Below are 26804 nucleotides of genomic sequence, written 5' to 3'. Positions count from 1 at the left end.
TTGTTCTTTTGTTCTTTTAGATGCAGTTGTTACATTTTCTCTGGAACTTTTCTAAATCCGACCTATAGAATTCATTTTAATAGCTCCTACGTAAACACACGTTTTGTATTAAAAGTTCTGACAACACTGGCCACTGTTTTTCACTGTAGTGTAAATCACATCTCATGTCAGGCTTTTCACCCACTAAAGTTAGTAGCATGCATAACAGCTCGAATTAGTATTACTACCACATATGGTGTTATATTCTCGTCATCGAGAGGCTTCAAGGGTTACGGAACGCAAAACAACAACAATTTGTTTTCGGTACATTTTCAGTTGGTAGTACACAGGAAATGCCACGTGTACCGAGTGCGCATGTGCGGGCGCTTTTGGGACTCTGATCCCGACTTCCTGTTTGAGGATTTTGAGCGATTGATTTCGCACGGGCCTGCACCCCAGTTTGGCTGGGTTTGGCTCCAGCATGCCGCTATAACTCGCTTAAACCGGGGATCTACGCGCTACTCTCGCCCACAAGTAAAGGGCTGCTCTCACAGTCTCTTGCGACTTTACTGAAGATCCTGGTTTTGTTTTGTTTGTTGTTGACAAGGCTGTGGACATTGATCCGGGTGTTCCTTTCAAAATGTCCAATACTGCTGCTGGATACAACTCGCAGAACGGGGAAGGGAAGCCGCCGTGTAGCAATGGTGAGTGTGGCGCTTCAGCTTATGTGCTCAGTTTATGTGAGAGGATTGAATGCATGTGTGGTTCTACTCGATTTTAAAACGAGTTGATGGTTAGTGATTGTCGCGATGTTTGATAATATCGATATACAGTAGTTCAAGTATACATCCACTCCAGTAAAGACGAAGTAAGCGGAGTGCTCATCGCCTGAAGGTAAAAATGAGATGAAGTTTAAACCCCCGTTCTAGGGGTTTAAAAGGAAATCACGCGATGCACAGAATGGTTGCATTCACTCGCGAAGTATTGTGCAACTAGTTTGGTGATGTCATTGTAATACACGAAGGTGGGTCCGGAATAGCTTGAGTCTGTGACGGAGTGTTTTTCCAGAATACTATCGACTGTTTCCCCCAGTTGTGCAGTAGATGAAATCGGGTGCCTGTTTACTGTGGGCGGCAGTACGTCCCTAACCTTGTACCAATAACACAACATCGCCTTTCACTTGAGTCAAGAGATCGTGTAAACGAATCTGAATGAATCCAGTTTCTCCTCAGTTTAGATCTACAGCATTCGTTTTGTAGTGATTGCCGCGTTAAGATATGTTTTAGTTGAAGTGAAATGGTTGTACAAGTTACTGGCACGGCTGTGAATGTGTAGTTGAAGCTGAGCGGTTCTGTGAAAGCCAGCACTGTGCTTGCTGTACATGTGGCATTTCTGGATCATCATGCCGATTCCACCATACTCAGTACTGTGGCACTCTGAATTTCAACGGTGTTCACATCCTGCTCTAATATGTTGTAGAAGAGAAACACTACTGTACCGCCAATGCTGTTCTAGGAGTCATGGATTCCATACAGTTACAAACTGCGTTGTGAATTCCCAGTGTCTTTAAATAATACAGAGTACTTTGTAATTTCGTTTGTTTGTTTTTCCTGGAAATGTGTTTAATGTAGCCTGATGGCAGCTTTGCGTTTGTAATTGTTCAGCTGAAGACAGTGTGTCAGTGGGACCGCCTGCCATCCCTGTCTCCTGAGCCTAGTGTTTTGGACTGCCCTGTCTCCTGAGCCTAGTGTTTTGGACTGCCCTGCCACCCCTGTCTCCTGAGCCTAGTGTTTTGGACTGCCCTGCCACCCCTGTCTCCTGAGCCTAGTGTTGTGGACTGCCCTGCCACCCCTGTCTCCTGAGCCTAGTGTTTTGAGGGAGCCTCAAAGCCTGCCCTTTTTGTATCCCATGCCAGTGGGTTGGAGATTAGCAGGGCTGTTGTAAGATTATTAGAGTGTAGTTTGCCACAGTGCAGTTCACATGTGTGTTCAGTTCATTTCCAGTAAAACCACACATGTCCAGAGTTGAGCTGTTGCACAGACTCAGACTCATGAACACAGCCCATATTCAACATGGCTTGTCTTTGGTTCGCTCAAGCAGTTGTAGTGTAATTATTTGCAGTATACTGTGTGTTAGGATCCATGTTTTCCAATGTGTAAGTAGGCTGTCCTTTAGCTGTATATACTGTGCACAGTTCTTGATTGTGTGTGTGTTTCACTGTATTCTAGCACACTGCCTCAGCCCCGAGGCAGGTCGTGTGGCACAGTACATGGCTGTGTGGTTTTCACACACTGTCTGCAGCAGTAGGCGTATTATTTTTCATGTGAAGCATTTTTAAATTAACTGTTCATTCCTTACAGTGGGGGATATCGTACTGTAAAATAATTCTAAAGACAGGTTGATATAGCTCTGGGCATTCTGCCAAGGAGACTAAGATTCCTATTCACGTGGCATACTAAACACGATCTGCTGAACCCTCCCTTAGTCCTGTATTGGAGATTGCCCTTCAGTGCAATCAACATGAAATTGAGCAGTCCCTTTAAAATGTAAATGATGAGGTTATAGGAGGAATTCAAGCAACAAGTGTGTTTCAAATGATATGAGAAGAGGATGTAACAGGTGTGCTTTCAGTGCTGAGAGATCTATGCATACATATACTGTGGACTGTACTGACTGATGGAGCTGTGATCATGCATGTGCTCTGGCTGTAGACTGTGCTGACTGATGGAGCTGTGATCATGCATGTGCTCTGGCTGTAGACTGTAGTGACTGATGGAGCTGTGATAATGCATGTGTTTTGGCTGTAGACTGTAGTGACTGATGGAGCTGTGATCATGCATGTGCTCTGGCTGTAGACTGTAGTCACTGATGGAGCTGTGATCATGCATGTGCTCTGGCTGTAGACTGTAGTGACTGATGGAGCTGTGATCATGCATGTGCTCTGGCTGTAGACTGTAGTGACTGATGGAGCTGTGATCATGCATGTGCTCTGGCTGTAGACTGTAGTGACTGATGGAGCTGTGATCATGCATGTACTCTGGCTGTAGTCTGTAGTGACTGATGGAGCTGTGATCATGCATGTGCTCTGGCTGTAGTCTGTAGTGACTGATGGAGCTGTGATAATGCATGTGTTCTGGCTGTAGACTGTAGTGACTGATGGAGCTGTGATAATGCATGTGCTCTGGCTGTAGACTGTGCTGACTGATGGGGCTGTGATCATGCATGTGCTTTGGCTGTAGTCTGTAGTGACTGATGGAGCTGTGATCATGCATGTGCTCTGGCTGTAGTCTGTAGTGACTGATGGAGCTGTGATAATGCATGTGTTCTGGCTGTAGACTGTAGTGACTGATGGAGCTGTGATAATGCATGTGCTCTGGCTGTAGACTGTGCTGACTGATGGAGCTGTGATAATGCATGTCCTCTGGGAAACAATAAAAGCATGTTTCCATCATGATTTTCCATTCTGATTTGTGCTTTGTGTCTTTCAGGCCCTATACAGAATCCGGTAATGACGCAGGCCCCGGGGCAGGGTTACAATACAGTAGCCCAGAAGATGCATCCACAACACATGCCAGCCAAGGCTCCTTTAGAACAACCTGTCGGACAGTATCATTATGGCTGTTATCAGAGCGCTCCTCCTGCGAGCGTGTATCAGGGACCTGGTCAGAGCGCTCCTCCTGCGAGCGTGTATCAGGGACCTGGTCAGAGCGCTCCTCCTGTGAGCGTGTATCAGGGACCTGGTCAAACCAACATGACCAGGCCTCCCTCGAGACCCCTTCAGCCACATCAAGGAGGATCTGCCAGGATAGCAGCCCCAGCTCAGAGCTCCACACCTCCACCTGTGTCTTCTAATAGCTTTTATCCAGGCTCTCAGATCCCCCCTCATTCACACTGGCCATATGGCACGCCCCCTCCCATGAGCCAACCTTCAGTGGGCTCCCCAGCAAACCATGTGACGTCAGCACCAAGCCAGCCCTCTGGGTATGGGATCCAGAACAGCCCCCCACAGGGACCCCCTGTTCCTCTGAACAGCTCCATGCAGCCAGGCCAGTCCTCTGGGTATCGGATCCAGAACAGCCCCCCACAGGGACCCCCTGTTCCTCTGAACAGCTCCATGCAGCCAGGCCAGCCCTCTGGGTATGGGATCCAGAACAGCCCCCCACAGGGACCCCCTGCTCCTCTGAACAGCTCCGTGCAGCCAGGTAAGGAGAAAACCTCTTGATGGCACATGTTCCTAAACACAGTCATCGAGAGAGAATTATTGTATGAAGAGCATGTAGTTAGAAACACAAACATGTTCACTGATTAGTCTCGTATCCTATAAGAACAGAAGATTTACACTGAGAGGAGGCCAGTCAGCACATCAGAGCTCGTCCGGTTCCTAATAGCTGATTGATCTCAGAACCTTGTCAAGTCGGGTCTTAAAGGATCCCAGTGATTCTGCCTCAACATGACTAGGTAACCCATTCCATCCCCTCACCACTCTCTGTGTGAAGAAGTGTCTCCTTCATCAACATGACTAGGTAACCCATTCCATCCCCTCACCACTCTCTGTGTGAAGAAGTGTCTCCTTCATTAACATGGCTAGGTAACCCATTCCATCCCCTCACCACTCTCTGTGTCTACTTCCCTCTTTCCGTGGTCTGTCTGCATTTTGAGAAATGTAATGTGGAAATGTGAGCCGTCTAATACAATGCTGATGACAGTTTGAGATAATAGGCTTGGTTTTGATCTCATTACATTTGTCATTGTCATCGTTCATGCTTAAAAAAGGGAGTTTCTGTATAAAGAAGTTTTGCATCACATCTGCACTTAGTTCAACATTTAGCTTCACATTTCTGAGCAGGTCAGTCTTTTTAACTTACTTTGATAAATGAAGAGCTGTGTTGTACCTGATGTTTAGAGTTGGAGATCTAAAGGGGTCAGCAGTGTAATCTTTTTCTGGATCATTAAAAAAATCTACAGCAGCAAATACATCCCCAGCGTAACTTGGTTTACTTTTTGCATTGGAGCAAATCCTGGCGCTGCGTTCCAGTGAAGGCAGTCACTCCTCTGGATTGTAAAGCGCTCTGATTTGGCAGGCTGGTGTTGGAAGTGAACTTGAACCTTTGATCATTTGCTTGACAGACGAGGCAAAGCGTGCTGTGCTGGCAGGAGAGCAGCTGATTGCAGGTCACATTGATGTGTCCTGCACAAGAAGAGTACCCCTGTTCTTTCATCAATCCACCTTGTATACAATCTTATTCACTGCTTCCAACACTTGCTTAAAGTCTCATAGCTGTCAGATGACATGGCACAGTGCTGCAAGAGAAGAATGTGACTCACTCCACTTACCTTCTTCAACAGGGCCGGCCCCCCCTCCTTTCAATCCACCTTCATCGCAAACATACCAGCCTGGCAGGCAGCCTTTCGGGCCTCCCCCTCCTCTCAGACCAGCAGCGCCCCCTACTGGACAGTTAAACAATGCAGCCACTCCCCCGCCACCTGCTGCTGCTAAACAAGAAGGTAAGAGGGAGGTAGGAGTGTCCATGTAAAGAAAGCAGGCTAGAAACCAGGGCCCCAGCGTAACCTTCTCCTTCAGCTGACTGGCATTGGGGATAGCTCTGTTTGTTCATCCATGTGCTGTAAAGAGGCTTACGGATCCTGTTCAGAGAAAGCCTGCACTGTGTGGCAGAGCCCCCTTTGCAGTGGCACTTCCCTTTCCTGTAATGTCTAGCAGTGGTTCGAGCTTGGCTTGGGGGGGTAATGCCCCTCATCACCCCCTTCATATGAATGTTTCGATGTGAAGTGTTTGAGTTATCAGGGGAGCATAATGATGTGCCGACATTTTTCATCCAGATCCGAGGCGCTGCTTCTGCCTCCTAGCATTCCTCTCCTAGCCATGCTGGCCTCAATGAGTCTCTTCATGTTTCAGTACCAGGAGCAGAGAGAGCGCACATCCACAACAGCTTTGATGCTTTGGAAAGTGGAGGCAGAAACGCTGGTAAGAGATGCAAGCTTCTTCAAGTAGTAATGGTTGGCCATGTACAAGATTCCTTACTATAATTGTGTATTCGCATGTTGACTACCTGCATGAGGCCTGAACTCTGCAGCTCTATAGGGCAGAAACAATAAGTAAATCCTCAGAATGTCTCGAGCCATTACCTTGCACTGCGAGTCTTGTTTTCAAGGGCTGGAAAGGATTGTGGGTCGCGCTGACAGTTTTGTGCTTTGGTTTGAGCAGCACAGCATCCTCCACAGATGGGCAGGGCAGTTGGCCTGCCGTATCCCTCGTTGCCTCCTGGCTACCAGAACATGGCTGCCCCTCCCTCTGCACCAGGAATGCAGCCTCGGAGCCAGCCTTACCCTGCAGGAGCCCAGTCCTTTCAACAGGTACGAGCAGCTCTGATGCATCGAGTCCTGGCTGCAGTGTTTTAGGGTTTGGTGTTTGTTCGTAGTGCGTTCGTGCATTGTCTGCTGTTCTTGTTTAGGCTCCGCTGGGTCCAGCTCAGCTTGGCTCTGCTCTGGGAGGGATGAGTCTGCATCAGAGCCAGCCTCCTGAAGCACTGAGAGCCATCAACCTGCTCCAGGAGAGGAACCTCCTGCCCCAGGGTCCCGTCACCCCCCCTGTGCCCTGCCTGCCCCAGGACCTGCAGCGCCTCAACTGCAGTCCCGAGTGAGTCTAAGGTTCAAATGATAGGCTAAGAAAGTCAGTATTGAGATATATACATAGGAGAGGCGGGTGAGTCCTGCCCTCACTGCACAGCAATGCCCTCCTGCTTTCATAGGAGGATCTTGGGACATCTGTGAAAGTGATTATTAGAGCGCCAGGGGGAGGATAGTGAGTCAACACACAGACACACCTCCATTCGCATGCCACTCATTTGTGATCTGCATGCTCTGTCTTCCAGCTGTTGATGTGGTGGAGTTTAATCTCCCTACAACTGAGATCTACAGCTTTTCAATTTCAACCCTTCTATGGTATTTAGGTGGACTTGCTTTGTTTGTTTTTACTAACTTTTCTTGTCATTGTTTTTTCTCCAGGGTCTTTCGGTGCACTCTGACCAACATCCCTCAAACTCAGTCTTTGCTAAACAAAGCTAAGCTTCCCTTGGGGTTACTCCTCCATCCATTCAGAGACATGTCGGTAAGAGCCTTGCATTTCTACTGATGTTTTTGGTTTGAATTATAGGTCATGAATAGTCATGTAATTACATTGTAGCAAGCTGGTAATTACCAGTGGGTCCTGCTCACACACTAACAACTGTAACGTTTCCAGGTTGTTAGGATCACAGGCTTCAGGTTATTCTCCTCAATTGCTTTGGGTCTGAAATGAATAATCAAGGAGCTGCTCCTCAGTTTTGTTCTGGACTCTTGGTGCTTTAGAGATTGAGTCGTACTGCCTTGCATTGAATTGAAATCGTGGGTCCCATTGCAGCAGCTGCCGGTGGTCACCTCCAGCACCATCGTGAGGTGTCGATCCTGCAGAACCTACATCAACCCCTTCGTCACGTTCCTCGACCAGAGGAGATGGAAGTGCAATCTGTGCTACCGAGTCAATGAGGGTAGGGCTTCAGCTTCCCAGCTGGTTCATTGTCTTTTAAAATGAACCCTTTGCACAGCCGCGCTGTGTGTGTCGCGCTGCGCAGCCGCGCTGTGTGTGTCGCGCTGCGCAGCCGCGCTGTGTGTGTCGCGCTGCGCAGCCGCGCTGTGTGTGTCGCGCTGCGCAGCCGCGCTGTGTGTGTCGCGCTGCGCAGCCGCGCTGTGTGTGTCGCGCTGCGCAGCCGCGCTCTGTGTGTCGCGCTCTGTGTGTCGCGCTCTGTGTGTCGCGCTGCGCAGCCACGCTCTGTGTGTCGCGCTCTGTGTGTCGCGCTCTGTGTGTCGCGCTCTGTGTGTTGCGCTGCGCAGCCACGCTCTGTGTGTCGCGCTCTGTGTGTCGCGCTCTGTGTGTCGCGCTCTGTGTGTCGCGCTCTGTGTGTCGCTCTGCGCAGCCACGCTCTGTGTGTCGCGCTCTGTGTGTCGCGCTGCGCAGCCACGCTGTGTGTTGTGCTGCGCAGCCACGCTCCGTGTGTCGCTCTCTGTGTGTCGCGCTCTGTGTGTCGCGCTGTGCAGCCACGCTTTGTGTGTTGCGCTGCGCAGCCACGCAGAGTTCAGAATATCATGTGTACTGCAATTGGTTGTTAATCCCCTCTTGTATTTTCATTCAGTTCCAGAAGAATTTATGTATAACCCTGTAAGCAGATCGTATGGAGAACCACATAAAAGGCCAGAAGTTCAAAATCCCACAATTGAGTTCATTGCACCTTCAGAATATATGGTAGGTTTGATTTCCTGTTTAATTGGTTATAAAGCAAATCAGAATTGTGCAATTTGGTAAATGTGTCTGCAGCTAAAGAGAGCCTACAGTTTCTGTGGTAAGTTAGACAGGAATCCTTTTAAAAATCTCATTTGTACAGTAAAATGCTCTCTCTGGTTTGTGCCAGGTGAAGATTGGCTTCAATCCTTTTAAAAATCGTGTTTGTACAGTAAAATGCTCTCGCTGGTTTGTATCAGGTGAAGATGGGCTTCAATCCTTTTAAAAATCTCGTTTGTACAGTAAAATGCTCTCGCTGGTTTGTGCCAGGTGAAGATGGGCTTCAATCCTTTTAAAAATCGTGTTTGTACAGTAAAATGCTCTCGCTGGTTTGTATCAGGTGAAGATGGGCTTCAATCCTTTTAAAAATCTCGGTTGTACAGTAAAATGCTCTCGCTGGTTTGTATCAGGTGAAGATGGGCTTCAATCCTTTTAAAAGTCTCGTTTGTACAGTAAAATGCTCTTGCTGGTTTGTATCAGGTGAAGATGGGCTTCAATCCTTTTAAAAGTCTCGTTTGTACAGTAAAATGCTCTCGCTGGTTTGTGCCAGGTGAAGATGGGCTTCATTTAAATAAACTGTTGCATGATTCTCACCCCTAAGGTCCTCTGTGTTGTGATTTGTTTAAATGGTGTATCCAGTAAATTGTACATTGGTTTGGATTGTCCACATTTCTAGTTCTGTAGGATGTCAGTGTGCGTGCATGTGCTCGAGTGTGTGTGTGTGTGCGTGTGCTCGCGTGTGTGTGTGTGTGTGTGCGTGCATGCGTGTGTGCGTGTGTGGTGGGTGCGTGCATGCGTGCGTGCAGATTGCAGAACACCTCCCACCCCTGACCTGCACTTTCTCTTTGTGTAGCTGCGGCCGCCCCAGCCTGCAGTGTACCTCTTCGTACTCGATGTATCCCACAATGCAGTAGAGACGGGATACTTGGACACGGTGTGCCAGTCGCTCCTGGACAGTCTCAGCTTGTAAGTGCAGACACCTCCACACTATCTGAGCTTCAGATATCCTGCCACGATGCTGCGGCTCTGCGTAATGTTAGAAAGCTCAATACACCTCAATTGTGTGCGTGCGTGCGTGCGTGCGTGCGTGCGTGTATATATATATATATATATATATATATATATATATATATATATATATATATATATATATATATATATATATATATGTATATATATGTATATATGTATATATGTATATATATGTATATATGTATATATATATATATATATATAATATGTATATATATATATAATATGTATATATATATATATATATATATAATATGTATATATATATATAATATGTATATATATATATATATGTATATATATATATATATATATATTATATATATACGTATATATGTATATATATATATATATATATATATATATATATATATATATATATATATATATATATATATATATGTTTGTTTTGTTTTTGTTTTTCATTATCTCAGCAAAATTGCATTGTGTGTGTGTGGTTTTTTTAAGACTGCCAGGAGACACCAGGACAAAGATAGGCTTCATTACGTTTGACAGCACAGTCCATTTCTATAACCTTCAGGAGGGCCTGTCTCAGCCTCAGATGCTGGTTGTCTCGGACATTGAAGGTGTGTAGAATACTCCTATGAACTGATTCTATTGCATAGTGTGTGCAGTATCAGCACTATAGTCACTGAGTATCAGTGTGAAGCTCAATAGTGTTCTGTGCTTTTAATATATGTTTTATTCTCAAATTGACAAAATTGATATCCGTGGCAATGTGTAGAAAACCTGCCAGTGGAAGTTTTGGTTTGTAGATTAGTCCCATCTTCTTAAACCAATTAAAAGCATGCAAAAATGTGATCAACCCAGAGCTGGTATTTCCAGAAACGTGTTCTTTTTCTCTTCCAGATATCTTCATACCAACACCAGACAGCCTGCTGGTAAACCTCAGCGAATGCAAGGAGGTGAGAAACCGTGCGCTGTAGCAACATCTCGGTGGGGAAAGAGAGTCCAGTCATCTTTTAAAGCAAGGCAAATCAGACGAGAGCTTCTTTCAGAGTGCAAAACTGCTTTTTTGTCTTCGTTTGTGCCCCCCTAACAGCTGGTCCAGGACTTGCTGAAAGGCTTGCCCCAGATGTTCACCAGGACCCTGGAGACACAGTGTGCGCTGGGGCCCGCTCTGCAGGCTGCCTTCAAGCTGCTGTCCCCCACTGGAGGCCGGGTCTCTGTCTTCCAGACACAGCTGCCTTCTTTAGGGGTCGGGGCACTGAAGTCCAGAGAAGATCCCAACCAGAGGGCTTCTGCAAAGGTAACAGCTGCTCTAATCACTGCTCTCAGGGGTAACAGCTGCTCTAATCACTGCACTCATAGCATTCCAGAGGGCTTCTGCAAAGGTAACAGCTGCTCTAATCACTGCACTCATAGCATTCCAGAGGGCTTCTGCAAAGGTAACAGCTGCTCTAATCACTGCTCTCATAGCATTCCAGAGGGCTTCTGCAAAGGTAACAGCTGCTCTAATCACTGCTCTCATAGCATTCCAGAGGGCTTCTGCAAAGGTAACAGCTGCTCTAATCACTGCACTCATAGCATTCCAGAGGGCTTCTGCAAAGGTAACAGCTGCTCTAATCACTGCTCTCATAGCATTCCAGAGGGCTTCTGCAAAGGTAACAGCTGCTCTAATCACTGCTCTCATAGCATTCCAGAGGGCTTCTGCAAAGGTAACAGCTGCTCTAATCACTGCACTCATAGCATTCCAGAGGGCTTCTGCAAAGGTAACCGCTGCTCTAATCACTGCACTCATAGCATTCCAGAGGGCTTCTGCAAAGGTAACAGCTGCTCTAATCACTGCTCTCAAAGGAATCGGCTGCTCTGATCCCTGCTGCTCTTGTATGTTTCCATCAGCACTTGACTGCACTGAAAATAATATTTACATGATGCAGAAAGCAAAACAGATGTGTTAAAGACCTTGTTTGCATGTGTGGTTTTGATCTCTTGCCAGGGAACATTCAAATGATTGTGGCCGACCTGTGGCTCTTGAACGATGCTGTTTACTGTATTCACTGGCTGGTGATTTCATAGACCTGGTTATGCTGGCCTTGGATTCTACAGGGGAAGGGTGTTTTGCAGTGAAATGTACCCCCTTTTATTATACTACATTTAATGTAAGAAGTTGAAATAGCTTTTCTGTTTCCTGTCTTGTCATTCTCCAGGATATTCCACATCTGACTCCTGCCACTGATTTCTACAAAAAGCTGGCCCTGGACTGTTCAGGGCAGCAGATTGCTGTGGATCTTTTCCTGCTTAGTGGACAATACTGTGATTTAGCTTCATTAGGTAAGAAGAGTTTTCACTGTCCCTGAAGCATCATCAATCAGTGCTTCTTCCAAGACCACATTTGGACGTTCAGACACCACATTTGGACGTTCAGACACTACATTTTCTTGTTTAAAAGGGGGTCTGTAAAACCAGCTGGCTCTGTGCAATTTGTACAGTAATAACACAGTACCCGTTACACATCCCCTTCCAGGTAGGGTGTTACAATATGCACTGTTTGGAAAGACCCTCTCCTATATGCTGGTAGATGTGCAATATCAATGTACTTGTATTATTGTGCATGACTTGTCCCTTTGTGTGTCACTGCAGCCTGCATATCCAAGTATTCTGCAGGCGGAGTGCACTACTACCCTTCATATCACCACCTGCACAACCCTGCCCAGGTGGAGCAGCTCCAGAGGGACCTGAAGCGCTACATCAGCCGAAAGATTGGCTTCGAGTCGGTCATGAGGGTGCGCTGCACCAAAGGTGACTCCCAGGAGCTCGTCCTCTCTGCTTCTTTTCAACGGCTGGCTTTCTGCTCTCCAGGATGCATGGGATAAGATTAAACAGTGTTTCATGATGTTATCAGTGGCAACGAGGGCACACAAGAGGGGCCCGTGCTTCACAGATCTCTCATTCAGAACTATTCAACTCAATAGTGCTGAGCTGAGAAACATTAAGAGAAACGTACCGAGAGCTAGAGTAGCAATGGTGCTTGATCTTGTTTATGGCAGTTACAAGAGTGAGAGTCACAATCTGGGCGCTTCCTTTTGTTCTGTGCCTTTCTGGTGTTCCCTTCAAGTTGCCACATGGTAATGTAGGGACAGAAGCACTTTTCTGATTCATGTATCACATTTTTTAGAAGATTCCACATTCTAGCTGGTACACTAAGCAACGTGTGCTTGTTTTTCTCTCCTGTAGGTCTTTCTATACATACCTTCCATGGAAACTTCTTTGTCCGTTCGACGGACCTGCTGTCGCTGCCCAACATCAACCCAGACTCGGGGTTTGCTGTTCAGATGTCGATTGAGGAGAATCTCGTAGACATGCAGGTGGTTTCTTTCCAGGCTGCTCTTCTCTACACTTCCAGCAAAGGTAACAGACAGACGGGGGGTTGGGGTTGGGTTAGGGGTGGGGGTGGGGTTAGGTTGGGGGTTGGGTTATGGTTTGGGGTTGGGGTTGGGTTAGGGGTGGGGGTGGGGTTAGGTTAGGGGTTGGGTTATGGGCTGGGGTTGGGTTAGGTTAGGGGTTGGGTTGGGTAGGTTAGGGGTTGGTGTGGGGGTTGGGTTAGGTTAGGGGTGGGGGTTGGGTTGGGTTGGGTTAGGGGCTCGGGGTTTGGGGTGGGGTTAGGGGGTTGGGTTGGGTTGGGTTGGGGTTGCATTCCCTGTAGTACAAGCTTCATTCGTGTTCTGTTTGCAGGGGAGCGGCGCATACGAGTCCACACTCTATGTTTGCCAGTCGTGAACTCCATGGCTGACATCTTCGCTGGAGCGGATGTGCAGGCCATCACAGGGCTGCTGGCCAGCATGGGTGAGTTGAAGCAGGGCTGCTCTGTCCTGTCATCAGTAGGGGCTGCATTATCTGTGTTTCAACAGGTCAATGCTTTTAATATGACTTTGTGAAGGGACCTCATTGGAGCGTTTGCACAATTCCTCTTATCTCTGTTAAACTTTGTTCTTTGCTGTGTTCTCAGCCATGCTCTAATGAAAGTTAAATGATTCTCCTTGTTTTCATTCCTGCATGGCTCTGTGGCTCTGTCCTCTCAGCGGTTGACCGCTCGGTCACAGCCAGTTTGAGCGATGCCCGCGATGCTCTGGTGAATGCTGCGATTGACTCTCTGCGTGCCTATCGCTCTGGCGGACTCAGTGTGCATCAGCCTGGCCTTGTCGCCCCTGCCTGCCTGCGCCTCCTCCCTCTCTATGTGGTTGCCCTGCTCAAGCAGGTAGGTCCTGACGGCCACTTTCAGTGAACACACACACACACTGCTCTGTGAGATGCAAGCTCCTCTTGTTGATGCATCTCCACCTCTCTGTGTCTCTGCAGAAAGCCTTCCGCACTGGAACGAGCACAAGGCTGGATGAGCGTGTGTTTGCCATGTGTCAGCTGAAGTACCAGCCCCTGGCTTACCTGATGCTCATGATCCATCCTGCTCTGTACAGAGTTGACAATCTTACAGATGAGGTAAGTGACTGGCTCTGTCATTGACTCGCTGCACGCTAAAAGCAAGCCACGGGCTGATCACATCCCCAGCACAATCATTTCATCAGTAAAGAGGAGCTGTCTTGTTTTTTGCAGGGGGCGATTAGCATCGCTGACAGAACAATCCCTCAGCCCGCAATTCTGCAGCTGTCTGTGGAGAAGCTGAGCAGGGACGGGTCCTTCCTGATGGACTCTGGCTCGGTACGCATCTCCAGCGCTCTCCCACCACAGTGGCTCGTTTGCCGTCACCTTGTCGCTCTGCTCAGGTGGAAGACACTCTTTTTAGAGAGAACTTTGTTCCATCAGACCCAGAAGAAGTGGATCTTTTCTGAGCTCTAAACCTGACACAGTCTCTGATACAGTGTGTGTTAAATTTAACACTGCAACTTTCATGCTAGTTTGGGCACTTCAACTTGCTCGGGTTTCTAAAGGATCAGAATATCCCAGTAATGTGAAGAGTCATTGACATGATGTGTTCATTGTTTGTGACTGCTGAGACAGTTTTAGTGTGCATCTCACATGACTGCTGGTACTTCACAGCATGGCCTGATGGGGGCAGCAGAGTCACCACCAGTTCAGCCTCTCTGAAATATAAAGATGTCTTTTCTTATAGGTTCTGTATCTGTGGGTTGGAAGAAACTGTGCACCCAACTTTATTACCCAGGTGCTGGGAGTTCCCAACTATACAGCAATACCTCAGACTATGGTAAGCAAGACAAAAAATACACCATGTACCTGAATGCAGAAATACCTGCTGTCCGATGCTGGTGGTAAATGTTTATTTGTTGTTGGTTTCAACCAGACTCAGCTTCCAGAACTAGACACGGCTGAATCGACGAGAACAAGAGCCTTCATTTCTTGGCTAAGGGAACAAAGACCTTTTTACCCAATCTTGCATGTAATCAGGTAAGCCATGATGCACTCCCACTGTACTGATGATAATCAGAGAAGCCATGATGCACTCCCACTGTACTGATGATAATCAGGGAAGCCATGATGCACTCCCACTGTACTGATGATAATCAGGGAAGCCATGATGCACTCCCACTGTACTGATGATAATCAGGGAAGCCATGATGCATTCCCACTGTACTGATGATAATCAGGGAAGCCATGGTGCACTCCCACTGTACTGATGATAATCAGGGAAGCCATGATGCACTCCCACTGTACTGATGATAATCAGGGAAGCCATGATGCACTCCCACTGTACTGATGATAATCAGGGAAGCCATGATGTGCTGTGCTGTGCTGTGCTGTGGGCAGGGCTGTGCTGTGCTGCGCTGTGGACAGTGCTGCGCTGTGGATAGTGCTGTGCTGTGCTGTGCTGTCTGATTCACACTAACTTCCTTACCTCCTGTCTGCAGGGAGGAAAGTCCCCTCAAAGCAAGCTTTATGCAGCACATGGTCGAGGACAGGACAGAATCCGCTCTGTCCTACTACGAGTTTCTGCTCCATTTGCAGCAGCAAGTTAACAAATAAAGTGGTTTTCCAAGCTGTGGGATGTGGTCTGAGAGGAGAACCAAGGAGAGGGGGTGTGAGCAGCGGTGCCTCTATTCAAGGATTCATCACTAATGACTTTTTACAAAGTGTTTTTCATCACTGGACCGCAAGACTGGAGCACATTAGAAAATAAATAATAAAAAAAGTTATTTTTAAAAATACTAACTTCAACATTTTCCATTAAGGATTGAAATGCATTTTTTTTTTTTTTTTTACCTTTTTAGGGTTTAATTATGTAAGTATTGTCTAATTATCTTTTAGCACAGAAGAAACAGAATCACTAAAGTTATTCTTTCAATTAAGACTGGCTGGGGAATGAGGGAAGGTAATGGAGTTTGTTGAAAGAACATTTCTGCTGGTTAATAAAATCTCTATGTATTGATTTTAATAAAATCTCTATGTATTGATTAATAAAATCTCTATATATTGGTTTTAATAAAATCTCTATGTATTGGTTTTAATACAATCTCTATGTATTGGTTTTAATACAATCTCTATGTATTGGTTTTGGTTGTAATATTCTGTCTTCATTGGCTTCTGTTTTCTCAAACTTGTGAAGGCATCACACATTGAAAGATGTTGGAATCATGAGCGATGTCCATCCCTAGTTTTAGGGGATAAAGGAGCAGTATTTTGTGGATCAGATTTACAGACTCTTCTTATACATTGAACTAATACAAACCCATGATGGTGGATGATCAGGACAGAAACTGTAATAAAATGTGTAGAATGAAGACTCCCAGCGTGTTGAATGTAGTGAAGTCGTCACTTGTTTGTAATTCAGTCTCCTCTGAGATGCGTACAAAGAGCACAGTGTCCATCGGTTTCATTGAGACCATTGATTGATTTGATTTTGTCTGCTTTAATTCTCACAATTCTTTTTTTTTTCCCTCTTAACATTAAAGCAGTCCTCTGTTTAAATTGTAGGCAGTATGAGAAATGTTTTTAATGAAATAGCAGAAGGATTTGGAGGCAGATCCAGTAGAATCAGGCCATTGTGAACCTTGATTGTGCGTTGTTGCTGACACACACACTCACATACACACACACACACGCGTGTGCACGTTCATGATAGCAAATCTTCAAGACTGAAGCAAATGAAATGGATTCATATAATATCTTCACGTATGTATATAATAGTAAGTGGGAGGTGCATCCTTACACAATTGCAATTGCTGCACTAGAGTCTGTGCAAGTCCTTGGTTCCTGCTGGTAATCGGTCCTGTTCTTGAAGCGATTCTGTTGACAGGGTGCCGTGTATTGCACTGTATCTTCTCTCCAGTGCAGCACGTTCTTCTCGCTAGTTGGTTTTCACTCTCGTTTTCCATGCTGTTGAAATGCTGCTGTACTTGCCCGTATGTACAATCCAGTTGTTGTTGTGAGCACACCATGTAAGTCTTTCTGTTCTGGAGCTCCGGGCAGGTGTAGCTGGTGTTCCTCTGCAGTCCACTCCCATCCCACCCTGATCCTGGGTTTCCCGTCAGTAACAGTCAGCCAAGTTCAGCCTGGGTCCTGGACCCCTTCTTGCTCCTGGTGGGGCTCCTGGATTAAAAGGGCTTGTGGACTATATTAGTAAATGATGGGTCGTTTGGGGTTCATTTACTTTATTTTAATCTTAGATCTTTGATTTGGGGATGAGATCATTTTTTTTATTTTTAATTTATTTAATAATCATCAGTATTCTTTTCAAATAGATTCAGTAGCAGGTAAAGGCTTCAGAAGTAACACTGACGATAGTGTAAATATTGTACTGAAGTAATGGACCTAGTTCAGTGCAAGAACAAGACAAACTGAAACACAGAGTCCCTCTTGTGGTTCAGCGTGGTGGAAGTGCTGTTAACGTCTCCACGGCCTGGCACGTGGTTCAGCGTGATGGAAGTGCTGTTAACGTCTCCACGGCCTGGCACGTGGTTCAGCGTGGTGGAGGTGCTGTTAACGTCTCCACGGCCTGGCACGTGGTTCAGCGTGATGGAAGTGCTGTTAACGTCTCCACGGCCTGGCACGTGGTTCAGCGTGGTGGAGGTGCTGTTAACGTCTCCACGGCCTGGCACGTGGTTCAGCGTGGTGGAAGTGCTGTTAACGTCTCCACGGCCTGGCACGTGGTTCAGCGTGATGGAAGTGCTGTTAACGTCTCCACGGCCTGGCACGTGGTTCAGCGTGGTGGAGGTGCTGTTAACGTCTCCACGGCCTGGCACGTGGTTCAGCGTGGTGGAAGTGCTGTTAACGTCTCCACGGCCTGGCACGTGGTTCAGCGTGGTGGAAGTGCTGTTAACGTCTCCACGGCCTGGCACGTGGTTCAGCGTGGTGGAAGTGCTGTTAACGTCTCCACGGCCTGGCACGTGGTTCAGCGTGATGGAAGTGCTGTTAACGTCTCCACGGCCTGGCACGTGGTTCAGCGTGGTGGAGGTGCTGTTAACGTCTCCACGGCCTGGCACGTGGTTCAGCGTGGTGGAAGTGCTGTTAACGTCTCCACGGCCTGGCACGTGGTTCAGCGTGGTGGAAGTGCTGTTAACGTCTCCACGGCCTGGCACGTGGCTGTTTGGGGTTTTACGTTTATTATTCTTTTTTTTTTTTTTGTAATAATTATCCTGGTTTTCTGTCTTCGGTATTGCATGTTTGATTTTTACTTGTGATGATTTGTTCACAATTTAAACATAATAAACATATAATTTAAGTTAAGACCCTTTAACCCTTTTGTTTTAACCACTTCAGTTTAAAAAGCAGAATGAAAGCTTCCCATCCTCTGGACCATTGTGTGTGGCTTGAATTGTACTCAGTTACCATTCTCTGTATATTGTAAACACAAAATAAAGAGAGTCCTTCTGTAAAGTAGTGTACAATTCTGTAACCAAATTAAACTCTACTTCTCTATGAAGATCGACATGTTGTGTTGATTGTGCAGTTTTGAATGCCTGTGTGCTTGCTGTTAAGTGGAGCTACACCACTGGGTGCGGTCATACATGCAAACAAAGACATCATGATTATCAGTAAGATTATAATCTGAACATTTATCAAACCCATCAGAAGAACAGACTGTGAAGTTGCTTCTCTGTTTCCTAACTCTTCCATTGATGTGGTGTCAGTGGGTTCACTAGTCCTGCCCACATGCCCTTGCTGTGGATCTGCTCAGTGGGTATCTGGGAGTTGTTCAGTGAAGTGGTGGAAGTACCGCTGAAACACCTGAGGATCTTCGGACTGGCAGCAGACAGATTAATCAGTCAAAGAGCTGGACTTGCTGCCTCTTCACTGGGGAGCAAGGTGCTTATAGGAGTCCTCTTACCTTCAGCTCAGGAGGAAGCCAGGAACTACCTGTACCGTGTGGAAATGGGGTTCACCCCAGTCAAGGATGACAAGAAGAACATAGACAAGAAGAGTGCAGCGTTAACGAGAGGGAAGGAGATGCCTGGGAAAGCCTGATGTGTCACTGACAGCATGATTATTGAAGAGTCAGGTAAGAGAGTGTCTGTTCATCAGCGCATTCTCTCCTCAGCGTGATTATTGAAGAGTCAGGTAAGAGAGTGTCTGTTCATCAGGGCGTTCTCTCCTCAGCATGATTATTGAAGAGTCAGGTAAGAGAGTGTCTGTTCATCAGGGTGTTCTCTCCTCAGCATGATTATTGAAGAGTCAGGTAAGAGAGTGTCTGTTCATCAGGGCGTTCTCTCCTCAGCGTGATTATTGAAGAGTCAGGTAAGAGAGTGTCTGTTCATCAGCGCGTTCTCTCCTCAGTCTTCAGCATGATTATTGAAGTCTCTTCTTCGGTCTTCAGTGCTGCACCTGCAGGGTTGTCTGTTCTTGTACATGTTTTATAAATCCTGTATGCTGTTTCACAGAAACATACAGTAAGAATTGGTTATTTAGGGACACAAAAAGAATATCTAGACTCAAATACATACTTGTACTGGTGTTCACTTAACACAGAGGCACATGGGACTGGTTGACTCTCCTAGACTAACACACACACACAACTTCTTTCAAAGTGCTGCCCCTCTATTCTGCATTCATGACTGGACGAGAGCCATCATGTGATTCAGGCAGCACTGGTTCTAGTCCTGCCTCGGGGGGGCTGTTCTGTAAATACCAGATCATCATCCGCCAGGCTGGCTGTGTGGTGGAGATACTGCTGTATGTTTGCCCTGGAGCCTCAGGATAGGTCCATTCTCTTATTACCACACAACACAGCAATGAATACTTCATAAAAATGGAAAGATTATGTTAGTAGATAAAATATTGAAATGTTGTGCATACGATAGACTTCCCAACAATTCTTACTGTTCCAGAAAGCAAGTAACCTGCTGTATAAACAAACAGTAACCCATTTCACCAGGCTGCTTCCCCGAGACTCTCCCGGGAATTAGTAACCTGCTGTATAAACAAACAGTAACCCATTTCACCAGGCTGCTTCCCCGAGACTCTCCCGGGAATTAGTAACCTGCTGTATAAACAAACAGTAACCCATTTCACCAGGCTGCTTCCCCGGGACTCACCCGGGAATTAGTAACCTGCTGTATAAATCAATAGTAACCCATTTCACCAGGCTGCTTCCCCGAGACTCTCCCGGGAATTAGTAACCTGCTGTATAAATCAATAGTAAGCCATTTCACCAGGCTGCTTCCCCGAGACTCTCCCGGGAATTAGTAACCTGCTGTATAAACAAATAGTAACCCATTTCACCAGGCTGCTTCCCCGGGACTCACCCGGGAATTAGTAACCTGCTGTATAAACAAACAGTAACCCATTTCACCAGGCTGCTTCCCCGGGACTCACCCGGGAATTAGTAACCTGCTGTATAAATCAATAGTAACCCATTTCACCAGGCTGCTTCCCCGGGACTCACCCGGGAATTAGTAACCTGCTGTATAAACAAACAGTAACCCATTTCACCAGGCTGCTTCCCCGAGACTCTCCCGGGAATTAGTAACCTGCTGTATAAACAAACAGTAACCCATTTCACCAGGCTGCTTCCCCGGGACTCACCCGGGAATTAGTAACCTGCTGTATAAACAAACAGTAACCCATTTCACCAGGCTGCTTCCCTGGGACTCACCCGGGAATTAGTAACCTGCTATATAAACAAATAGTAACCCATTTCACCAGGCTGCTTCCCCGGGACTCACCCGGGAATTAGTAACCTGCTGTATAAATCAATAGTAACCCATTTCACCAGGCTGCTTCCCCGGGACTCACCCGGGAATTAGTAACCTGCTGTATAAACAAACAGTAACCCATTTCACCAGGCTGCTTCCCCGAGACTCTCCCGGGAATTAGTAACCTGCTGTATAAACAAACAGTAACCCATTTCACCAGGCTGCTTCCCCGGGACTCACCCGGGAATTAGTAACCTGCTGTATAAACAAACAGTAACCCATTTCACCAGGCTGCTTCCCCGGGACTCACCCGGGAATTAGTAACCTGCTGTATAAACAAATAGTAACCCATTTCACCAGGCTGCTTCCCCGGGACTCACCCGGGAATTAGTAACCTGCTGTATAAATCAATAGTAACCCATTTCACCAGGCTGCTTCCCCGAGACTCTCCCGGGAATTAGTAACCTGCTGTATAAACAAATAGTAACCCATTTCACCAGGCTGCTTCCCCGAGACTCTCCCGGGAATTAGTAACCTGCTGTATAAATCAATAGTAACCCATTTCACCAGGCTGCTTCCCCGAGACTCTCCCGGGAATTAGTAACCTGCTGTATAAATCAATAGTAACCCATTTCACCAGGCTGCTTCCCCGGGACTCACCCGGGAATTAGTAACCTGCTGTATAAATCAATAGTAACCCATTTCACCAGGCTGCTTCCCCGAGACTCTCCCGGGAATTAGTAACCTGCTGTATAAATCAATAGTAAGCCATTTCACCAGGCTGCTTCCCCGAGACTCTCCCGGGAATTAGTAACCTGCTGTATAAATCAATAGTAACCCATTTCACCAGGCTGCTTCCCCGAGACTCTCCCGGGAATTAGTAACCTGCTGTATAAATCAATAGTAAGCCATTTCACCAGGCTGCTTCCCCGAGGCTCACCCGGGAATTAGTAACCTGCTGTATAAATCAATAGTAAGCCATTTCACCAGGCTGTCGTGATCAGAGGTTCCTGTTTTGCACTCCTGGTTCCAGTGAGAGAGTTCGACATATGAAAATAAACCAGAGAAAAATACTGAACACTAACTCCATGAAGAAGGGTATTAAATGGGATTCCCCTGAAAGCCATGGCTTCAAGACCTTCATTCAGCACATGTCAGTACCCCTGTGCCAGGCCAGTAGATTGCATGAGCACAATATGATGGAAGCGCCGCAACAAGCAGGTCGAAGCGTGCAGGGGTGCGGTTTAAGCTTCTGTAGGCCAGCATAGTAGAATTCGGGTTCAGAGGCACTCCTACACTGTACTGTATCTATCTGAATGTTTTGTTAGTTGGAGCTCCGCCTAGTGGTGTTTTAGCGCAATGCACCTAATGCGTTTGACAAGCTGAATGCGGTCATAAAAGAGCGACTTGGAGAAGGAACACTGTGCAGTGTACAGCAGGGGCGCGTCGACTCATCATACAGCTGACTCGGCGAACATTTCTTTGGAAAATCTGATTGTTTTCTTTTTGTCGGTTTTTATAAATGGAACGTGCAGACGTAATCATGCAGAAGAGCTCTGGAGAAAAGAGCGACTCGTCCGCAAAAAGCCGAGCTGAGCTTCGAAGAAGAAAGCTGCTGGTGAATTCGGAGGACAGAATGAAGCGCATCATGGGGTTCAGTAAAAGCGAGGCGAATGTCAGGAATGGTGAGGTGGTTTAAAAACAACGTCATGCAAAGCGTGTTGGGATTAATACCAGGGCTTGACCTGGTTAGATGCGTGCAGGTCATATTTGTAAGGATTAATAACGACCTGAAACGATTACAAAGTACAGATTAAAACCACGTTACCTGCACACAGCACCTCTCAAATCGTTACACGTTGTCTTGTAATTGCATAGGAGTACCGACAAGAACAATGCGACTGTTTACTTTAGGATAGGGGCGTGTCGTTTAAATGTGATTTACACCCAGGCGATATTCGTTTGTAATGTACAGCACATTCCAGTAAGCAGTGTTTCAACAAGACTCCTTCCAGCTGCCTGCATTGCAGGGCTGGCTAGGGGTTATGCGAGTCCGTTTCTGCTGCTGTAACGGACGCGATCAAAGGTTAAGGGTCAGATTAATTGAAGATGTTGTGCTATATCTGACGTGTGCGTGTGTGCATACTGCTGGTCATCATTGCAAACAGGGCAGTGCAGAGTCCTTACATGTGCACAAGAAGCTTGGGCTGCTTCAGAAACTGTCATAAGAATAGTAAATGGCATGAATGCTTCCTGTGTGGTTTACTTTCAGCAGACATGAACATGGCTTCCACAATTCCCCTGGAGCCTGTGAGAGCCGAGCCGCTGTCGCTCCCCACTTCCACAAGAGTTCCTGTGTTCCCCAACGAAGCCGACCCGGGGGGAGACAGCAGCGGGGAGCTCCGGCAGAGACCCCGGGGGGAGGGCCCCTCGGACGCGGCCCCTCGCTCTCCACACCGGGGGCTGCAGCAGTACCTGTCCCGCTTCGACGAGGCCATGAAGCTGCGCAGCCAGCTGGTCAGCGAGGAGCCCAGGCAGGAGGATGGCTCGGGGGCCGAGCAGCTGGACGCCTTCCGCGTGTTCAGACTGGCCGGGAGTGTGCTGCTGGCACTCGCTGTCAGAGCCTTCATGTGCAAGTATCTGGTAAGTGTGTTCAGGGGAGCTTTGTTTGAGTCAAGTGCAGAGGTACAGGCGGGTTGAGGGTAGAGGTACCGGTAGGTGTTCAGGTTCTGCTTCAGCTCTTCCACACTGGTATATAGATAATGATCTGTCCAATACAGGGGTTTTAATGACATGCTTGTGCCATTGGCATTCTAGCTGTGGAGCTGAGCCAGTCGCTATTGGTACTAACCCAGTTTGCCCACCAGTCTGGCAATCCCAGCCACGCCAGTGTGTAACAGTGCCAGGGTGCTGGGATTGAATGTCAGGCAGTGATGGAACTTCTCTCCTTTCTGTTTCACAGTCCATATTTGCTCCGTTTCTGACTCTTCAGTTGGCGTATATGGGCCTGTACAAATATTTTCCAAAGGTGAGTCTTGACTGTGTTAACAGCTGATTTGTTTCATTGATTTAGTTCATTGTTATTTGAGGTGCTTGACTGCTAAAGTTCTGAATGTACAGCCAGCTTTCCAGCGAGTAGATGATTCAAAATTACATGTCTGATACGAGACTTCACAAGGATATTGTTCATGACAGATTAGGTTAAAGTGATAATGTACACTATTCACATGTATGGATATGCAAGCAAGGTAACTGCATTAGCAAATGGAAAATCTCTTCACAACAATCCCAGTCCGGAGGAGACCTCTATTGCAGCGGCACACACCTAGCAGTCATTTCTGCAAGCCCCTCTGTTCAGAAATACTGTATAGGGTTTGAAAGAGGATACAAAAGGACTTTAGGAAGCTTGATAATTCCTGATCTTTGATTGAGAGCACACACTGTCTAATACTAAACAGGTAAAACAAGGCTGTGAACAGTGGAACAAGAGTGAAGCGGATCACGCGAGGGCTGTGAGGCTGTAATGAGAGTGAAGCGGATCACGCGAGGGCTGTAATGAGAGTGAAGCGGATCACGCGAGGGCTGTAATGAGAGTGAAGCGGATCACGCGAGGGCTGTAATGAGAGTGAAGCGGATCACGCGAGGGCTGTAATGAGAGTGAAGCGGATCACGTGAGGCTGCTTTGCTGTAACTCTGCCTCTCTTTCAGGGTGAGAAGAAGATGAAAAGGACCGTGCTCACTGCTGCCCTGCTGCTGTCGGGCATCCCTGCAGAAGTGATCAGGCGCTCCATGGAAACCTACAGCAGGATGGGAGACGTGTTCACTGATCTCAGCGTGTACTTCTTCACCTTCATCCTCTGCCATGAAGTCCTGGGCCTCCTGGGCTCAGAAAGCGCTTGATCTGCCTCGTCTCTCCTGTGAGCTGTCTGCTCTACCCTGGGGTGTCAAAGGGCTTCCTTTCACAGGAATGACAGGCTTTCTAGTTGTGTGCTCAATCCCACTTCGCTCTGAGCTCCAGCAACCGCTCACCCCTTCCTGCACAGGCTGGTGTCCTGGATGGCTGGACTAGTCCATGTTACTCGGCTGTTGTTTTTTGTTCAGGAAGTTGTCCTTTAGTTGGTGATGGGTAATGTTTTCAATGGTCCAGTCTCGCCAGTGTTTTCATGTTTGAATGAGTCTCTCTAGAAACTCAGAGGCAGGATGGGGTGGCTTCACTTCACTGGTTTGTTATTGGGATTCAGTTTATTCCTTGCAGACTGATACACCTGCGCACCACGGTGTAGCATTCTAGAGCAGTAGAGTGGAGCTGTCAGAAGATAAGAGGCATGCTTACCTGAGTGATGATGGGGCATCACTGGCTCATCTGAAAGTCATTGGCACCAGTTTCAACAAAACAGATCCCGCCCATGCATTAACACCATTACAGTGTCAGGACTGGACTGGGTTCATTAGCTCTGACACAGACAATAGGGAGGGTAGCAAGTGAAGCGCAATTGGATGCTAGTTCCATTGTCAGACAGAGTGATGAGAGAATGTAGGATTCTTGTTCAGTTTGAAGGTACAGTATAATTGGATGCTCATTCCATTGTCAGACAGAGCGATGAGAGAATGTAGGATTCTTGTTCAGTTTGAAGGTACAGTGTAAGATAAGGTTAATGGAGGGTCCACTCTGTCCCATTGCCATTGGGCTCCACATGCTTGCTGTTACACTTGTCCAGAGGGGGGCGATGTTGCTACTCCAGGTCAGTCTGAAAGCACTTCAGTGTAGTGAGCTCTCGACATGTAACCCTTCTAACCCTTACACTGTCACTCCTTGTGTTGCTGGCATGCCATTGAATTGTCCAAGCCTAATGCTGAATGTGTAATCCATGATTTCAGTGTAAGTACACTACAGGTATTTCATTGTTGGGAATATTGTAAGCTTTTAAACATTTCTGTGTTGTAGTCTGTGAAGTGTCTTCTGTATCTTTCTACCCCAGTTTGTATCCAATGAATCCCTGTAATAAAACCAACACTTAAAACCTTTTCCTGCTGAATTTTATTAAACTGTTAAACAGACCTGTTTTCTTTAAGCTGTCACTTGGAAGTGTCCTGAATCAAACCACACTAATCTCTTCAGGGTGTGCCTTTGAGGCAGGACAGATTCTCCTGGGTTAACCTGCATTCACATCAAACCACACTAATCTCTTCAGGGTGTGCCGTGGAGGCATGACAGAGTCTCCTGGGTTAACCTGCATTCATATCAAACCACACTAATCTCTTCAGGGTGTGCCGTGGAGGCAGGACAGAGTCTCCTGGGTTAACCTGCATTCACATCAAACCACACTAATCTCTTCAGGGTGTGCTGTGGAGGCAGGACAGAGTCTCCTGGGTTAACCTGCATTCACATCAAACCACACTAATCTCTTCAGGGTGTGCTGTGGAGGCAGGACAGAGTCTCCTGGGTTAACCTGCATTCACATCAAACCACACTAATCTCTTCAGGGTGTGCCGTGGAGGCAGGACAGAGTCTCCTGGGTTAACCTGCATTCACATCAAACCACACTAATCTCTTCAGGGTGTGCCGTGGAGGCAGGACAGAGTCTCCTGGGTTAACCTGCATTCACATCAAACCACACTAATCTCTTCAGGGTGTGCTGTGGAGGCAGGACAGAGTCTCCTGGGTTAACCTGCATTCACATCAAACCACACTAATCTCTTCAGGGTGTGCCGTGGAGGCAGGACAGAGTCTCCTGGGTTAACCTGCATTCACATCAAACCACACTAATCTCTTCAGGGTGTGCCGTGGAGGCAGGACAGAGTCTCCTGGGTTAACCTGCATTCACATCAAACCACACTAATCTCTTCAGGGTGTGCCGTGGAGGCAGGACAGAGTCTCCTGGGTTAACCTGCATTCACATCAAACCACACTAATCTCTTCAGGGTGTGCTGTGGAGGCAGGACAGAGTCTCCTGGGTTAACCTGCATTCACATCAAACCACACTAATCTCTTCAGGGTGTGCTGTGGAGTCTGGATGAGTACCATTTTCTTTAGAGGGACACAGAGTTTTTAAAAGCATGTCAGTGACATTCATCACTGCTGCTAACACAAAATGATAGCCATCAGTACCGCAGAACAGTGGATCACCATGACGTGCGTCCAGTGTGTGTGTGACCTGCCCGTACGACACACACACACACACAGACACACTGAAACCCCCCCTCCACACACACACACACACACTGAGACCCCCCTCCACACATGCACACACACACACACACACACTGAGACCCCCCTCCACACACACACACACACGCTGAGACCCCCCCCCCTCCACACACACTGAGACCCCCCCCTCCCCCCCTCCACACACAGAGCTTGCAGTAAAGAATGCTGTTGACAGGTTTGATCACCAGAA

General features: G+C 47.2%; 2 protein-coding genes across 4 annotated transcripts; both read left to right on the top strand.

Annotated features, from left to right (window-relative positions):
* Positions 1–325: 325 nt before the first annotated feature.
* LOC117413309 (protein transport protein Sec24A-like) lies at positions 326–18199 on the top strand. Of its 2 annotated transcripts, XM_058997268.1 has the most exons (23): positions 326–683; positions 3468–4181; positions 5326–5484; positions 5894–5962; positions 6203–6351; positions 6450–6634; positions 7003–7105; positions 7397–7523; positions 8166–8275; positions 9165–9277; positions 9812–9930; positions 10214–10269; positions 10407–10613; positions 11515–11638; positions 11948–12106; positions 12542–12715; positions 13040–13150; positions 13387–13562; positions 13664–13801; positions 13916–14020; positions 14433–14525; positions 14622–14725; positions 15187–18199. In XM_058997268.1, the coding sequence occupies exons 1-23, from the start codon at positions 620–622 to the stop codon at positions 15299–15301; spliced, it is 3474 nt and encodes a 1157-aa protein (XP_058853251.1). In that variant the 5' UTR covers positions 326–619; the 3' UTR covers positions 15302–18199. The 2 variants fall into 2 exon arrangements, with proteins under 2 accessions (XP_058853251.1, XP_058853252.1); XM_058997269.1 differs by lacking the exon at positions 5326–5484 and having other exon boundaries at positions 327–683.
* Positions 18200–21809: 3610 nt separating this feature from the next.
* Positions 21810–25432, top strand: LOC117413073 (guided entry of tail-anchored proteins factor CAMLG-like). Of its 2 annotated transcripts, none has more exons than XM_034021810.2 (4): positions 21810–22091; positions 22679–23049; positions 23369–23434; positions 24115–25432. In XM_034021810.2, the coding sequence occupies exons 1-4, from the start codon at positions 21929–21931 to the stop codon at positions 24304–24306; spliced, it is 792 nt and encodes a 263-aa protein (XP_033877701.1). In that variant the 5' UTR covers positions 21810–21928; the 3' UTR covers positions 24307–25432. The 2 variants fall into 2 exon arrangements, with proteins under 2 accessions (XP_033877701.1, XP_033877702.1); XM_034021811.2 differs by having other exon boundaries at positions 21812–22091; positions 22682–23049.
* Positions 25433–26804: the final 1372 nt, after the last annotated feature.

This window comes from Acipenser ruthenus, chromosome 23 (genome assembly GCF_902713425.1).
Source record: "Acipenser ruthenus chromosome 23, fAciRut3.2 maternal haplotype, whole genome shotgun sequence".
Classification (NCBI taxonomy): Eukaryota; Metazoa; Chordata; class Actinopteri; order Acipenseriformes; family Acipenseridae; genus Acipenser; species Acipenser ruthenus.
The sequence above is the reverse complement of the archived record's forward strand: the minus strand, read 5'-3'. Positions and strand labels throughout refer to the sequence as shown.